This window comes from Pseudophryne corroboree, chromosome 4, assembly GCF_028390025.1.
Source record: "Pseudophryne corroboree isolate aPseCor3 chromosome 4, aPseCor3.hap2, whole genome shotgun sequence".
NCBI lineage: Eukaryota > Metazoa > Chordata > Amphibia > Anura > Myobatrachidae > Pseudophryne > Pseudophryne corroboree.
Genome location: NC_086447.1, coordinates 298,025,216 through 298,043,046, shown reverse-complemented (window position 1 = coordinate 298,043,046; position 17,831 = coordinate 298,025,216). Strand labels below are relative to the sequence as shown.

The following is a 17,831-nucleotide window of genomic DNA, read 5'->3' as shown; positions in this document are numbered from 1 at the left end:
CGCAGCGAGGGAGGGAGAGAGAGTGCTTACCAGCGGGGGCAGCTGGAGCCGCGGTCGGTGGAAGACACTCTTCTCTCTGACAGGTGTCCCTCCGCCCAGGCTCCTCTCTCCCGGTAGCTCTCCCCAGCCGGCAGGCGGCTAGTCATCCGGCAGCGCTCCCCGGCAGGCAGGCTGCTACACGGCAGGGTGCGGCCCCTCCAGCAGCTACCTGTGATCTCACACACGGGAAGCTGCTTGACAGCAGGATGGGACACCAGGAATGGGCAAATCCGACAGTCGGATTTGGCCGCTCATTGAACAGGGTTTGTCGGATCCATTCCGACAAATGCATGTCGGAATGGATCCGACTCTTATTGAATATACCCTATAATCTGTATACCATATGTTGCAGGTTCTTTTTGTGTAACTGTATGGGTTGGGTATGTGAGTTTGACATTTAAAATGGACACTTAACAATGGGGACACTGAGACTGAACCCGGCATTTTGACATGTTAATGTTATTTTCTCTGACGTCCTAGTGGATGCTGGGAACTCCGTAAGGACCATGGGGAATAGACGGGCTCTGCAGGAGACTGGGCACTCTAAAAGAAAGATTAGGTACTATCTGGTGTGCACTGGCTCCTCCCTCTATGCCCCTCCTCCAGACCTCAGTTAGAATCTGTGCCCGGCCTGAGCTGGGTGCTCCTAGTGGGCTCTCCTGAGCTTGCTTGAAAGAAAGTATTTGTTAGGTTTTTTATTTTCAGTGAGATCTGCTGGCAACAGACTCACTGCTACGTGGGACTGAGGGGAGAGAAGCAAACCTACCTGCGTGCAGCTAGCTTGTTCTTCTTAGGCTACTGGACACCATTAGCTCCAGAGGGTTCGAACACAGGGCCTGACCTCGATCGTCCGTTCCCGGAGCCGCGCCGCCGTCCCCCTTACAGAGCCAGAAGACAGAAGAAGGAGATGAAATCGGCGGCAGAAGACTCCGGTCTTCATTAAGGTAGCGCACAGCACTGCAGCTGTGCGCCATTGCTCCCACAGCACACCACACGCTCCGGTCACTGTAGGGTGCAGGGCGCTGGGGGGCGCCCTGGGCAGCAATAAGAATACCTTTTGGCACTAAATACACATAATACAGTCTGGAAAACTGTATATGTGTAAAAACCCCCGCCATTAAGCTATACAAAACGCGGGAGAAGCCCGCCGCTGAGGGGACGGGGCCTTCTTCCTCAGCACACCAGCGCCATTTTCTCTTCACAGCTCCGCTGGAAGGACGCTCCCCAGGCTCTCCCCTGCAGTATCCTGTACAAGAAGGGTAAAAAAGAGAGGGGGGGCACATAAATTTAGGCGCAAATAGAATAAGCAGCAGCTATTGGGAAAAATCACTCATTATAGTGTAAATCCCTGTGTTATATAGCGCTGTGGTGTGTGCTGGCATACTCTCTCTCTGTCTCCCCAAAGGACTTTGTGGGGTCCTGTCCTCAGTCAGAGCATTCCCTGTGTGTGTGCGGTGTGTCGGTACGGCTGTGTCGACATGTTTGATGAGGAGGGTTACGTGGAGGCGGAGCAGGGGCAGATAAGTGTGGTGTCGCCCCCGACGGGGCCGACACCGGATTGGATGGATATGTGGAAGGTCTTAACAGACAGTGTCAACTCCTTACATAAAAGGTTCGATGACGCAGCAGCCTTGGGACAGCCGGGATCTCAGCCCGCGCCTGCCCAGGCGTCTCAGAGGCCATCAGGGGCTCATAAACGCCCGCTAGCTCAGATGGTAGACACAGATGTCGACATGGAGTCTGACTCCAGTGTAGATGAGGATGAGACAAATGTACAGTCTACAAAAGCCATCCGATGCATGATTACTGCAATGAAAAATGTATTGCACATTTCTGATGTTAACCCGGTTACTACCAAGAAGGGTATTATGTTTGGGGAGAAAAAGCAGCCAGTGACTTTTCCCCCATCTGATGAATTAAATGAATTGTGTGAAGAAGCGTGGAGTTCCCCCGATAAGAAACTAGTGATTTCTAAGAGGTTACTGATGGCGTACCCTTTCCCGCCAACGGACAGGTTACGTTGGGAAACATCCCCTAGGGTGGACAAGGCGCTCACGCGCTTATCAAAAAAGGTGGCACTGCCGTCTCAGGATACGGCCGCCCTAAAGGAGCCTGCGGATAGAAAGCAGGAAGCTATCCTGAAGTCTGTGTATACACACTCGGGTACTATACTGAGACCTGCTATTGCTTCAGCATGGATGTGTAGTGCTGCAGCAGCATGGTCTGATACCCTGTCAGACAACATTGATTCCCTCGACAGGGATACTATTTTGCTAACCATAGAACATATAAAAGACGTCGTCTTATATATGCGGGATGCACAGAGGGACATTTGCCTGCTGGCATCTAGAATTAATGCAATGTCCATTTCTGCCAGGAGAGTATTATGGACTCGGCAGTGGACAGGTGATGCTGATTCTAAAAAACACATGGAGGTTTTGCCATATAAGGGTGAGGAATTGTTTGGGGACGGTCTCTCGGACCTCGTATCAACGGCAACAGCTGGGAAGTCAACTTTTTTACCTCAGGTTCCCTCACAGCCTAAGAAAGCACCGTATTATCATGTACAGTCCTTTCGGCCTCAGAAAGGCAAGCGGATCAGAGGCGCATCCTTTCTGCCCAGAGGCAGGGGTAGAGGAAAGAAGCTGCACCAGGCAGCCAGTTCCCAGGAACAAAAATCCTCCCCCGCTAACACTAAGTCCACCGCATGACGCTGGGGCTCCACAGGCGGAGCCGGGTGCGGTGGGGGGCGCGTCTCCGAAACTTCAGCAACCAGTGGGTTCGCTCACAAGTGGATCTCTGGGCTGTACAAATTGTATCTCAGGGATACAAGCTGGAGTTCGAGGCGACTCCCCCTCGCCGTTACCTCAAATCAGCCTTGCCAGCTGCTCCCAGGGAAAGGGAAGTAGTACTGGCGGCAATTCACAAGCTGTACCTCCAGCAGGTGATAATCAAGGTTCCCCTCCTTCAACAGGGACGGGGTTACTATTCCACAATGTTTGTGGTACCGAAACCAGACGGTTCGGTGAGACCCATTCTGAATTTAAAATCCTTGAACACTTATATAAGGAAGTTCAAGTTCAAAATGGAATCGCTCAGGGCGGTTATTGCAAGCGTGGAAGAGGGGGATTTTATGGTGTCGCTGGACATCAAGGATGCTTACTTGCATGTCCCCATTTACCCACCTCACCAGGAGTGCCTCAGGTTTGTGGTACAGGATTGTCATTACCAATTCCAGACGTTGCCGTTTGGTCTGTCCACGGCACCGAGAGTATTTACCAAGGTAATGGCCGAAATGATGATACTCCTTCGGAAGAAGTGAGTTATAATTATCCCGTACTTGGACGATCTCCTTATAAAGGCGAGGTCCAGAGAGCAGTTGTTGGTCAGCGTAGCACTCTCTCGGGAAGTGTTGTTACAGCACGGCTGGATTCTGAATATCCCAAAGTCGCAGCTGATTCCTGCGACGCGTCTGCTTTTCCTGGGCATGATTCTGGACACAGAACAGAAGAAGGTGTTTCTCCCGGTGGAGAAGGCCCAGGAATTGTCATCTCTGGTTAGGGACCTCCTGAAACCAAAACAGGTGACTGTGCATCACTGCACGCGAGTCCTGGGAAAGATGGTGGCTTCTTACGAAGCAATTCCCTTCGGCAGGTTCCATGCAAGGATCTTTCAGTGGGATCTGTTGGACAAATGGTCCGGATCGCATCTTCAGATGCATCGGTTGATCACCCTGTCCCCAAGGGCCAGGGTGTCTCTGCTGTGGTGGCTGCAGAGTGCTCATCTTCTCGAGGGACGCAGGTTCGGCATACAGGACTGGATCCTGGTGACCACGGATGCAAGCCTCCGAGGATGGGGGGCAGTCACTCAGGGAAGAAACTTCCAGGGACAGTGGTCAAGTCTGGAGACTTCTCTACACATAAATATATTGGAACTAAGGGCCATCTACAACGCCCTGAGTCAAGCAGAGCCCCTGCTTCAAAACCAATCTGTACTGATTCAGTCAGACAACATCACGGCGGTCGCCCATGTAAACCGCCAGGGCGGCACAAGAAGCAGGATGGCAATGGCAGAAGCCACAAGGGTTCTTCGATGGGCGGAGAATCACGTGCTAGCACTGTCAGCAGTGTTCATTCCGGGAGTGGACAACTGGGAAGCAGACTTCCTCAGCAGGCACGACCTCCACCCGGGAGAGTGGGGACTTCATCAAGAAGTCTTCACACAGATTGTAAATCGTTGGGAATTGCCACAGGTGGACATGGTGGCGTCCCGCCTCAACAAAAAGCTAAAAAAATATTGCGCCAGGTCACGGGACCCTCAGGCGATAGCTGTGGACGCGCTAGTGACACCGTGGGTGTACCAGTCGGTTTGTGTTCCCTCCTCTTCCTCTCATACCCAAGGTACTGAGGATAGTAAGAAAGAGAGGAGTAAGAACTATACTCATCGTTCCGGATTGGCCAAGAAGAACTTGGTACCCAGAACTACAAGAAATGATCTCAGAGGACCCATGGCCTCTGCCTCTCAGACAGGACCTGTTACAGCAGGGGCCCTGTCTGTTCCAAGACTTACCGCGGCTGCGTTTGACGGCATGGCGGTTGAACGCAGGATCCTAGCGGAAAAGGGCATTCCGGATGAAGTTATTCCTACGTTGATAAAGGCTAGGAAAGACGTGACAGCAAAACATTATCACCGTATATGGCGAAAATATGTTGCTTGGTGTGAGGCCAGGAAGGCCCCTACAGAGGAATTCCAGCTGGGTCGATTCCTGCACTTCCTACAGTCAGGAGTGACTATGAGCCTAAAATTAGGTTCCATAAAGGTCCAGATTTCGGCCCTATCTATTTTCTTTAAAAAAGAACTGGCTTCACTGCCTGAAGTTCAGACGTTTGTTAAGGGAGTGCTGCATATTCAGCCCCCTTTTGTGCCTCCAGTGGCACCATGGGATCTTAACGTTGTGTTGGATTTCCTGAAATCACACTGGTTTGAGCCACTTAAGACCGTGGAGCTAAAGTATCTCACGTGGAAGGTGGTCATGCTGTTGGCCTTGGCTTCAGCTAGGCATGTGTCAGAATTGGCGGCTTTGTCATGTAAAAGCCCGTATCTGATCTTCCATATGGATAGGGCAGAATTGAGGACTCGTCCCCAATTTCTCCCAAAGGTGGTATCAGCGTTTCATTTGAACCAACCTATTGTGGTGCCTGCGGCTACTCGGGACTTGGAGGCTTCCAAGTTGCTGGACGTAGTCAGGGCTTTAAAAATCTATGTAGCCAGGACGTCTGGAGTCAGGAAAACTGACTCGCTGTTTATCCTGCATGCACCCAACAAACTGGGTGCTCCGGCTTCAAAGCAAACTATTGCGCGCTGGATCTGTAACACGATTCAGCAAGCTCATTCTGCGGCAGGGTTACCGCATCCTAAATCAGTAAAAGCCCATTCCACAAGGAAGGTGGGCTCTTCTTGGGCGGCTGCCCGAGGGGTCTCGGCTTTACAGCTTTGCCGAGCTGCTACTTGGTCGGGTTCAAACACATTTGCTAAGTTCTACAAGTTTGATACCCTGGCTAAGGAGGACCTTGCCTTTGCTCATTCGGGGCTGCAGAGTCATCCGCACTCTCCCGCCCTTTTGGGAGCTTTGGTATAATCCCCATGGTCCTTACGGAGTTCCCAGCATCCACTAGGACGTCAGAGAAAATAAGAATTTACTCACCGGTAATTCTATTTCTCGTAGTCCGTAGTGGATGCTGGGCGCCCGTCCCAAGTGTGGACTCTCTGCAATACATGTATATAGTTATTGCTTACCTAAAGGGTTATTGTTATGAGCCATCTGTTACTGAGGCTCTGTTGTTGTTCATACTTTTAACTGGGTATGGTTATCACAAGTTGTACGGTGTGATTGGTGTGGCTGGTATGAGTCTTACCCTGGATTCCAAATCCTTTCCTTGTTGTTTCAGCTCTTCCGGGCACAGTTTCCTTAACTGAGGTCTGGAGGAGGGGCATAGAGGGAGGAGCCAGTGCACACCAGATAGTACCTAATCTTTCTTTTAGAGTGCCCAGTCTCCTGCGGAGCCCGTCTATTCCCCATGGTCCTTACGGAGTTCCCAGCATCCACTACGGACTACGAGAAATAGAATTACCGGTGAGTAAATTCTTATTTAAAACTCCTCCTATATGGCCTCCCTGACAAATGCTTTTCTCCACTCTAATCTATGATAAATGCTGCTGCCCGGCTCATCTTCCTCTCCAAACATACTGTGTCCACCTCTCCTCTCTTAAAAGCCCTACACTGGCTCCCCTTCCCCTTCTGAATACAATTCAAGCTTCTCACACTCACTTACAAAGCCCTCACCCATTCCGCTATCATTTACATATCTGACCTTTTCTCCCTTTACACTCCCACCCACCCACTTTGCTCCAAAAATTAATTCTACCTCTCCTGCAAACTGGTTACTTCCTCCCATTTCTGCCTCCAAGATTTTGGCTGTGGTGCTCACTATCTCTGGAATTCTCTACCTCTCCCTATCAGATATCAGACTCTCCACCTCACTACAAAACTTTAAACAGGCTCTCAAGACCTACTACTTCATCAAACCCAGCCATCTGTCATCCTAACCCTGTTACATGCTCACCTCTACCCCTTCTGTGTAACTCCTGTCTGTCTGACCCTCCCCTTCAGAATGTAAGCAGGGTCCTCCCCTAATGTGCTTTTCCCTCTCTTATACCCCTTTTACACCGCCAGCATATAACCAGGGTTATTGCACATAAGCGTACATAACCCGTGTTGCTGCCCTGTGTAAATGGGCAGAGTTGGAATAATCCGGGTCGAGTGACCCAGTATTCCAACTCGGGTAGTTTGCAGGGTTGAACACAGGTTCAACCCGGCAAACTCTGCAGTGTAAACGGGAGCCAAATCGCATCAACCCAGCTTCCCGTTTACAGAGAATGTACAGGCAGCGCTTGGAGATCATGCAATCTCCAAGCACCGCCCCCGCCGTGTCATCTGCTACGTCACCAACCCGGCTTATTGCAGTGGGAAAGGGGGCTGATGCGGGTCACAGCTGGGTAGCACCCGTGTCAGACTCCCGGGTGCGGCCGCTATTTCAGTGTAAGTGAGGTATTAGACTGTTTCCTATTCCATACTCCCTTCAATGGCACCTAACCCTCCGTTTCTGCCACCCTAATAATAATTTGTCCTGTTCCTTGATGCAACAATGTTTGTATACCATGTACTTGTCCTACAGATGTACAGGCACGTGCCAGCAGTGCCCTGCGTCCGCATCGCAGCTACAATGAGAATCGTGCGTCCGCATAACAGTGACTGTGGCTACATCTGTACATTGTCTTGTACTGGAAATCGTTTTCTTGTTTTGCTTATTTGTTTATGTATTCTATTAGGTGCTGCAGAACCCTTGTGACGCCATGTAAATAGATGATGAAGATGATGATAATTTTAAAAAAAGCATTTTAAAGTGTTAGCTTTACAACTTCAAATATGAGCTTTATGTTTAAAGTTGTAAAGCCGTCGCTTTTAAAATGCTTAAGATCGCATTATTAACACATTGTCATGTCCATTCCGATATTAGTGTCCTTGTTGTGAGTGTCAATATTTTAACTGTTGACTTCCCCACAACATACTATACTCAACTGCATTAATTCATTTATGCACAGAAAAAATATATATCTTGACGGTCCTTTACATTTAGTTTACAATCCCATGGTTAATTTGTATCTCTTTAGGGAAAAAGAACAAGCTAAGAGTGTACTACCTTTCCTGGTTGCGGAATCGAATACTGCACAATGATCCAGAGGTGGAGAAGAAGCAGGGTTGGATAACTGTAGGAGATTTAGAAGGCTGTGTACATTATAAAGTTGGTGGGTTCCTATTATTTTGTCTATAAGAAGTGATTAAATGGTGTAAAACCTTGTGTACTATTTGCATGGATCTGGTTAAAGATAGGTCACGTCAGCACTAATACCAATCTGTACCTAACTGCCATTTTACAGGTTGTTTGGTTGTTTATCCCTCTCCACTTTATCACTCTTCAAGGCTTAGTACTTCTGCCCCAAAATCTGCAAGAACTCCTCTTGTTTTGTTCTATATCATCTGCTGTGTCGTTCGTTGTATTTTAAAAATCTGCCCTGCTGGCCCTAGTAACTAGTGAATTGACTGTTTAACCGCCCCAAGCTTGAAAGAGTATGATGTAAACTGTGAGGGTTTGAACATATGAACCCCATAGTTACACGACAGTGGAGGAAGTGGTTGTTTTCTTTATTTAAGAAAAACATTTAGGTTGACTTCTTCTTGAAACACATAGTAGACAGAGTCGACTAGTTGATCAAATTAAAGGTGTGCTGGTAGCACCGTTAACAGAATAATTCTAGTCACTAGCTCTAGGAATAATTCCAGAGGACTGGAAAGAGTGAACATAGTCCCACTGCACAAAAGTGGAAGCAAGGAAGAGGCAAACAACTACTGACCAGTGAGTCTTAAATCGGTAGTAGGGAAATTGATGGAAACACTCTTAAAAGAAAAAGTTGTAGATTATGACAAATCCAGCAATTTACAGGATCCCAAACAGCATGGATTCACTGTGGGGGAGATCATGTCAAACAAACATTATTGATTTTGTTTTTGACTGTGTGACTAAAGTAATCGATAAAGGTGGAGTCGTAGATATAGATTACAGTATCTATTCTAGACTTTAGTAAGGCATTTGATACTGTCCCACATCAGACTGCTAAATAAACTCAAAAGCATGGGATTGGAGACTAAGATGGTTGAATGGATAAGATCTAGGTTGCAGGTAAGAAAACCGAGAGTTGTAGTAAATGGAGTGCATTCACAGGAGGGAAATGTTACCAGTGGATCTGTTCTTGGAACAGTGCTTTTTAATATCTTTATTGGTGAAATTGCAAATGCCATTAAAGGGAAAGTATGCCTTTGTGCAGATGACACAAATGTATTCATCAGGCTAGACACACCAGGAGGTGTAAACAAATGATTGATGATCTAGGTAGACTAGAGGAATAGTTAAGAGCATGGCAATTTCAATTTAATGCCAGAAAATGCAAAAAAAATGCACTTGTCCAAAATTCAAAATCACACTTTTTTGTTCTCCTACTGAGATAATGACACACATATATATGTATATTATATTATATATCTATATAATAGTTCTAGATATACACGCAAGATATAATACATATGTCATTATCTCAGTAGGGGACCCCAAAATGTGGGATTTTGGATAAGGGATACTCAACCTGTATAGTATTAATGACACTATACTGGAAATTATGAGGGGTAAAGGGATCTACAGTAGTAGTCACTATTTCAGGTGACTTAAAGACAGCAAAGCAATGAGGAAGGCTAGTCAGATGCTTGGTTGCATAGGGAGAGTAATCAGCAGCAGAAAGAAAGAAGTAATAATGCCACTGCATAGGTCATTAGTACGGCCTCATCTAGAATACTGTGTTCAATTCTGGAGGCCATATCTTCAGAGGGATATTAATATATTTGAGACTGTACAAAGAAAGGCAACTAAAATGGTGCATGGCCTACATCACAAAACTTACCCAGAAAGACTAAAAAAATTTCAATATGTGTAGTTTGAAGCAGGGAAGGGAAAGGGGGGACATGATAGAAACTTTCAAATATATCAAGGACATAAGGATCAAATAAGGTTTGAGATAAAAATATGGTACAAAAGTGTCAGTCTAGATGGACCAAGTGGTTCTTACCTGCCGTCAAATTTTATGTTTCTAAATATGTATGCACATAGCATAGTTAATGTTATGTTAGTGTCTGAAATATATAAATCCTGGTCACTTTCAGGTCTCCCATTAGAAAAATCAGACACTGACACAAAGTGGGGGCATAGCCACTATGTGTGGGTATGGTCACGTCATGTTAAGACTTCTGGGATACCATCCATAGTGTTGCATTGCTGAAGAGGGCTGCACCCCCTCTCATTACCCCAGGAGATGATATAGAAATCCATCCTTTCAGCCTAGTGCTACTACTGCTGTTTTATCCCCTATCTATTGGGCAATTCAGACCTGGTCGCTGGGCTGCTAACTTTGCTGTCCTGCGTTCAGATAGTCGCCACCTCCAGGGGGAGTGTAAATTTTCCGTGCAAGTGTGCGATCCCATGTGTACACTGAGCTGCAAAAATCCACCATGTGCAGTCTGTGCGCAGCCCAGGACTTACTACCAGTGTGATGAGAACAGGCTGATCGGAGCCGGAGCTGACGTCACACACCCTCCCTGAAAACGCTTGGGTACGCCTGCGTTTTTCCGGACACTCCCAGTAAACGGTCAGTTGCCACCCACAAACAGCCTCCTCCTGTCAATCACCTTGCGAACGCCCGTGCAATCGGATTTTCCGCACCATACTCTTGATGACCGGCGATGCCCTTTGTTGTTGTCTGATGCGCATTGCGGCGCATGCTCAGTTAGGACCTGATTGCCCGCTGTGCGAAAAAGCAGCTATCAGGAAAGAATCAGTCCCTATGTCTTAATGTTTTACTCAGATGCAAGTGTCCTATCACTATTAACTTCCTGTAAATGTCACATGTGCAGTAGCTGACAGCAACAAATTAGACACTGGTTTTCACAAGTCTGTAAAATAATATCTAGTAAATTGCTGTGTATTACAGAACACATATATCATGTACTATGATGTTCTTCAGTTTCCTTCCACATTCCAAAAACATATTGGTTGATTAAGCAGATTGTGTCACTCCATATCAAGTAATCACGCAAGTGACCTTACCATTTACTTTTATCATCTGCTTACTGTATATGTAATACTATAAGAGAATGTCTAAAATATACATTTTGTTTTCCTTTATCTCATGTCGTTAGGGTTTGCAAATATGAATATATACTGTTCGTAGACTTAAGGGCCCTACACACTGGACGATATATTACAAAGATATCGTTCAGTGTGGAGCCACCGACGACTAACGATACGTGTCCCCGCAGTCGTTCATAGTTGGTCTATCATTGTTTATCATTGCAAGCCAATTTGGACAATATAGATGTTTGTAATGTCAAATCGTTCATACAAATCGTTCAGTGTGTATGCAAAAAATTGTTACTGAAAAATCGTTCATTGTTCAGATCGTTCATCATACAAATTGCCCAGTGTGTAGGGCCCTTTACTTAATATCATACCACTTAAACATCTGTGGTTCAGCAGCAACTTAAGTATATGTTACAGAGTTTTGTTGTAGAGAGATTTATACTGTTTTAGTCTACGCAATAACTACAGTCAACCTATTTTTCTTAGGCAAAGTCTCCAATATCTTAGAAACTACTTATAAACTGTTTTATCTTGCAGTGAAATATGAAAGAATCAAGTTCTTGGTTATTGCACTAAAGAATTCTGTAGAGATATATGCCTGGGCTCCAAAGCCATATCATAAGTTTATGGCGTTTAAGGTATGTGTAAGTCATATTTTAAGAACATTTATAAATTGAGAGCCTTCATTTACGTATGTCTGCAAAGAAAGTGGTTTAAGCCGCTTTCTGATTTGCATGATAAACGCAACGTAATTACTTTCCTGCATAAAAAATAAACATTTAGGACCTGATTCAAAGTTGAAGCGAGTAAAAAAAAAAGGGGGTGGGGATCAAATGCATTTATTTATTATTTGCATGCAGGGAAAATGCTGTGTGATTTTTAATGTAGCGAACAAATAATGTGCTACAGCTTTATTTTTACACTGAAATTTAGACAGCCCTCCTGCAGTCCAGCTTTAGATTCAGAAGGATTCCCGCACCGGAAAATACTTAAACTATTACAATCTAAGGGGAATAATGCTACGTTGTATTTTATATTAATAGAGAAAAGTAGTCCACATAAACACGTGCAATTGGTGCTGCTTACTGATTCAGTATATACTTAGAGCCAAAAAAAGAAGAAAAAGGAATCCGTTTCATTACAGCAGCACTCATTCCCTTTCCACAAAGGAATGAGTGCTGATGTAATGAAACGGATTCCTTTCTATTCTCTTTTTGGCACCTGCAGTACAGCATGGTTTTGCCAATGTGCAAATTACTCCTTTTTTGCACATTATACACATTTTCCACTGACATGATAATTACGGATTTATGCACATGAACATGTGCACAGATCAGTGGAAACGGCGCTACCCGGTTCTAGTCACCCGGGAATCCATCCCAAGTACCTAGTAGGGTTTTTACCGGGAAAGACTTCATGGAGCTGCAGTGGGTGATTGGCTCAAAAACCCATCTCCCGTGACTGCCGTCACCAGGGAGTTAGAAATTACAGCCCTCCCATATGGTCCAGACTGTTCTGGATTTTATCCCATCTCTGCTTCCCATGAGGGAAGGCTATAATCTCTCCCTGCTTGTTTCCAGTGTGTCAGCATTCTCCAGAACACGTCCCATCTCCCTGTCCACTGTTCCAGGAGATGACATCTCCTGGCAATGCACCCGGGTGCAGTGTGAACTGCGCCGACCTAGGTATATCCCAGTCCGGCGCCGCAGTGGAAATAGGTCTGACACAACTACCAGGTCTGACACAACCTGGAATGGGATGCAGTCAATTTACCTGCAATCAGAATCCCGATGGTCAAAATACTGACAATCATTGACCGATGGTCAAAATATAGACATGGCCAAAACACCGACATTAAAAATGTCAACACTGTCAAAATAATGACATTTGCAATGTTGACAGGTCAAAAGATGACATGAGACTTTCATGATTTTTTTTCATTGAAACTTGTTCATACTTTACCATCCCAGTGGACGAGGAATATAATAGTGTGCCAAGCGCAACGAGCCATGCGAGTGGATGCGGTACACTTATACGGTGTCCATGTCGACATACACAACAACATTTTTGGGAAAAACACCAGTCGACTTTTGACCTGCCGACATTTTAAATGACGGTATTTTGACCATGTCGGTATTTCGACCATCAGTCAATTGTAGTCTGTATTTTGACTGTCGGGATTATGATTGCAGGTAAATTATACTGATTCCCTTGGAACTATGGGGGTAATTCAGACCTGATCGCAGCAGCAAATTTGTTAGCAGTTGGGCAAAACCATGTGCACTGCGTGGGGGGGGGGGGGGGGGGGGGGGCAGATATAACATGTTTAGAGAGAGTTAGATTTGGGTGGGTTATATTGTTTCTGTGCAGGGTAAATACTGGTTGCTTTATTTTTACACTGTAATTTAGATTTCAGTTTGAACACACCCCACCCAAATCTAATAGGCTCTACACACTGGCCGATAATCCTCAAAGATATGAACAATCTCGTTCATTATTGAACGAGATATCGTTCATATCTTTGAGTGTGGAGTCACCAGCGATGAGCGATGCGCGGCCCCGCGCTCGTTCATTGCTGGTGCCCTGTCGGCTGTGCATGCAGGCCAATATGGACGATCTCGTCCATATTTGCCTGCACTTCAATGGTGCTCAGTGGCGGATATTTAAATGTGTAGGGCCCTTAACCTCTCTGCACATGTTACATCTGCCCCACCTGCAGTGCACATGGTTTTGCCCAACTGCTAACAAATTTGCTGCTGTGATCAACTCTGAATTAGGCCCTGTGTTCAAAATCACAGGTCAGACCTGAGATTTTGGTGGAAAAGGGGCTATTAAATTGGCCCTGAAATGGGCAGGACAGATGGAATAATTGTCTGCCATTAAAGTATATGCTTCTATGGTACTAATCCTAATCTTAGAAAATATTTCAGAAAGTATGTGTATAGATAGACTGTTCCTGACTGACTGACTTACCATACTATCACTTTAAACCAGGACACTCTTGAATTACACAGGTTCCCTAGATGATAAAAACCAGGTGAATGGTGAAGTGCAGGCTTAAATTCACCCAGCCATAGAACCTGAGTAATTCATGAGTGTCCCGGTTTAAAATGATAATATGGTAAGCCGATAGCTATATACACACACACAATAATCAATAGCAAGAAGTAGTATTGAAACATTTTGGGCATAAAACTGTAATTAGTTGAATTTTATTTAAAATATTATTATCAACTTCTACAGTGGTTACATCATGTACTGAGTATGTTAAAAAAAAAAAAAAAAAATAAGTGTATCCATGTTTTGTCACCATGTACTGTATTTTCGATTAAGCAGTCCTCACAGAGTTAAAAACAGTAATAGCTAATTTAATAATTTAACACCTATAGGGGGTATTCAATTAGTGTAGAAATAGCGGCAATTTACAGCATTTGCCATTTTTTCGTGGGTATGCATGCTCCCGCGATTTGCCCTATTCATATGCAAATTAGCTAAAACAGGATTGCCGCAATAATTGGTGCCGAAAGTGAAAAATTGGTAAATCTGTCCGAACCCCGCAAAAAAGCTAAACTAACATCTGTTAACAGTGTAAAAGTTTATTATTGGTTATAAGAAACCTATTTCTAGTACTTAAATTGGGTCAAATGGCTGTTTTATATGCATTTTTTTCCCCCAGAAAATAAGTGCTAAAATTAAACTTTGGGTACATAAAAATGGGTATAAGTATATATCTAGGTCATTTTAGGGGACTTAAAAAAAAAAAAAAAAAAAGTCTGATTATTCCCATCTGCAAGTCTTTATATACTTGTCCCACTCATAAAGCACCCCAATATATCTGTCCCATACCTTGTACCCCAGTTTCCATAATTTTGCACTTTTACACACCAAAAATGACATGTCATTATTGGGCAATTAACAATAATTAAAAACTTCTAAGTGCCTCATTAGTCATTCAGGGGGTTGTCTCAGGGGTTCAGAACCAAATCCCAAACATTTTAACTGAAAATAGGGATTTTCCCCAAGTTTATCACTTGCTCAGAGTTTGTGATTTTGAAATTTGTGGTAAAATTACTGCGAAAAGGTTTTTTGTGGACAATTGAATAGGCATTTGTCAAAATTACCATAAATAGCTGTAATTTTGCATCTTTTTACCGTGAAACCGCATTTACGCCAGTAATTGAATACCCCCATAGTAGTAAATCTGTGTGTTAAGGTGCTATGACTTGTATGAATGATCTAATTTTACTCTTTAATTCCCAATTTTAAGAAACCATGACAGTGGGTGTTTATTCTCCGGAATGAATGCTAAAGATGGCACATGGGGCCTAGCCAGTGGCAAGACACACTGCTGTGTCCTCCAAGGCAAAGTTGACAAAACATTCTCACTGTTCATTTTTAGATATTTATATGTACACCTTTTCCCCAACACATTAAGATGTGCAAATAATGTGAAGTACTGTACCCAACTCAAACACTATACCAGCATCACAGTGTCCTGGTCTGTATAGTATACCAGCACAGAGCCAATTGTCCAAGCAATGCGTGGATGATTTCTTAATATCCAACAGTTGTAGTGGCCATGTGACCAGTATACAGCTGTGTGGGTAAAGTGTAGCACCTGGCCTAGTTGCCATGTTTGCCATGGCCAGTGTAAAAAAATAATAATTGCCGTTTCAAGGTGGACAAGTGTGTAATGTCCTTACAGCATCCTGCTCTCTCCATATGTCATTGATATTACCAGTATCTGTTTTATAGGCAGATAGTAGCTCAGTTTTTCTTCTGTGCACTCCATGAGAACATTTTTTTTTTTGAGCAGAGGACCTGTTAACCTAACCGATATTGGCTAAAAAAGATCAAGCTGATAGCGTTCAGTTTCCATTCATAGAATGAGAGGCGTTTAGTGAAGGAGATATGGGAGCAGCTAGAATTCCAGAGTACACTCCTATATATAAGGGAGGCAGCTGTGCCCTAACTATATACATTCCCCAATATTGGCGCCCAGGGCCCCAAGCGCTAGTTAGAGAGTAGGTTTTCTAAAATTGGTTCCTCCGATTTATAGTTTGACAAACATTAGTACTTTTACATAATTCTTTTCATGCTATTTGTTAAATAACATGTTTTTGTTACATAAAATAAAATGTAAAAGTACGTGTTTAGTCCTTTACAGACCTCCAGCATAGACCATTGCTCTGTGATCTGACTGTAGAAGAAGGACAAAGGTTAAAAGTTATATTTGGCTCAAGCACCGGTTTCCATGTCATTGATGTTGATTCTGGAAATACATATGATATCTACATACCATCTCATGTAAGTAATTATATAGCACTGTATGTATACCTCTCCCCGTGTAATTAATAAGTTCCCATAAGAGGTCACACGTAAGCCAAATTGTTTACAGCTTATTAGTGACAAGGTCAGGACTGGTTAAGACTCAACTGTAGTATATTCATTAATTTAGCACCTTATTACATGCATAAATAAATTCAGTGAATTGGAAATTGCTCATAATGATTAAGTACCCTACTTTCTGCAAGTTGCTATGATGGATACATACTGTAAATACTGTAGCAATTCAATTTTACTCTAGTACAGGGTCAGCTGCTCTGTAAAGCAGCTGTCCTCACAATTATTACCACTGCTGATTCCACCGCGAATTAGTAGCAACAGAATTGTACACCGCTGAGACCACACTTAGTGTTCATGTGCATGTGTGACCTGAATTCGAGCATGTACATTTTTGCAGGGATGCAGGGCCATTGGAAGAGGAGAGATCTAAACAATAGAAAGGAGCAGGGCTTCAGGAAACAGCGCCATCTCAAGACAGCATTGCTTCCTACAGGCTAACGCCAAAAACATTAAGTTTTCAGAGTTTTCTGAATATTAGGCCCCTAATAATGAATGGTCTCCATAGGCGTTTTTATAATGTGTCCAGGGAGGGACACCCTGCAGCCATATATTATACTTACCCCTCCGGCCCTGCAGTGCAGACACAAATCACTTGTAAAATGCCCAACGCGGCCATTTCCGAGTGATTTGCGCATGCGTACTGAAGATGTTCCCAGGAACAAGGCGCCATGTTCCTGCAGACCTGCTGCTGGAGATGAGGGGGCCCATAACGGAGGCTGCATGCGGGTCCCCTCCCCTCTTAAAATGCCCCTGATGGTCCCATTCCTAAGAAAATGTGGAAACTAGTGTTCCACATGTATAACAGGCCCGTTAGTGATCATGAAAAGGTCCCTTAGTCTTTAACGTAATATTTCAATTCTATTGCAAATTTGTCATTTGTAACAGTTATGCTTTATTAGTGTAATGTATGCACAGTGTATTATTTACAGTAATGTATCATATAGATAAAAAAATTACTAGATTATAGGCTTATTATACACTAAATAAAAATTGAAATATGATATTAAATTACTATTTGTTTGTGTATATCGCTATTTTCCCGCTAGTAAAAAGGTTTACTTTTTTATGATCCTTATTATTATTATTATCATTATTATTATTATTATTACTAGTATTATTATTATCTTTTATTGTATTTATATATATATATATATATATATATAGTGCCAAAAGGGTTCCACAGTGCCTAAAAAAACAAAAAAAAAAGTACATAAACAAATAAGCAAAACAAGAAAAAAGCGACTTACAGTACAAGACAATGTAGGACAAGTACATAGTATATACTGTAGATTTTGCTGCATCAGCGAACGTGACACTGAAAATAGCATCAGGGTGACAGAAACTGAGTGTTAGGTGCCATTGTAAAGCGTAGAAAAAGAGAAGAAAAAGCACATGATGGGAGAGGGCCCTGTTTGTGTGAGCTTACATTCTAAAGGGGAGGGCAGACAGACCAGGGAGAACACAGGTGCGGTGGACAGTGCGCATGAAGCACAGTTAGGAAGAGATACTGCTGGGTTTACTGAAGTGGGTCTTGAAAGCCCTTTTTAAGTTTTGTGGAGAGGTGGAGAGTCTGATGGGGATAGG

At 43.9% G+C, this 17,831-nt stretch overlaps 1 protein-coding gene across 20 annotated transcripts in view; it reads left to right on the top strand.

Annotated features, from left to right (window-relative positions):
* TNIK (TRAF2 and NCK interacting kinase) overlaps positions 1-17,831 on the top strand; it is a 659,967-nt gene that overhangs the window by 634,176 nt on the left and 7,960 nt on the right. For all 20 annotated transcript variants that reach the window (XM_063916233.1, XM_063916232.1, XM_063916239.1 and 17 more), the window contains 3 exons: positions 7,771-7,905; positions 11,379-11,479; positions 15,999-16,148. In XM_063916233.1, the coding sequence (XP_063772303.1) occupies positions 7,771-7,905; positions 11,379-11,479; positions 15,999-16,148 (386 nt within the window). The remainder of the gene's footprint in view (positions 1-7,770; positions 7,906-11,378; positions 11,480-15,998; positions 16,149-17,831) is intronic.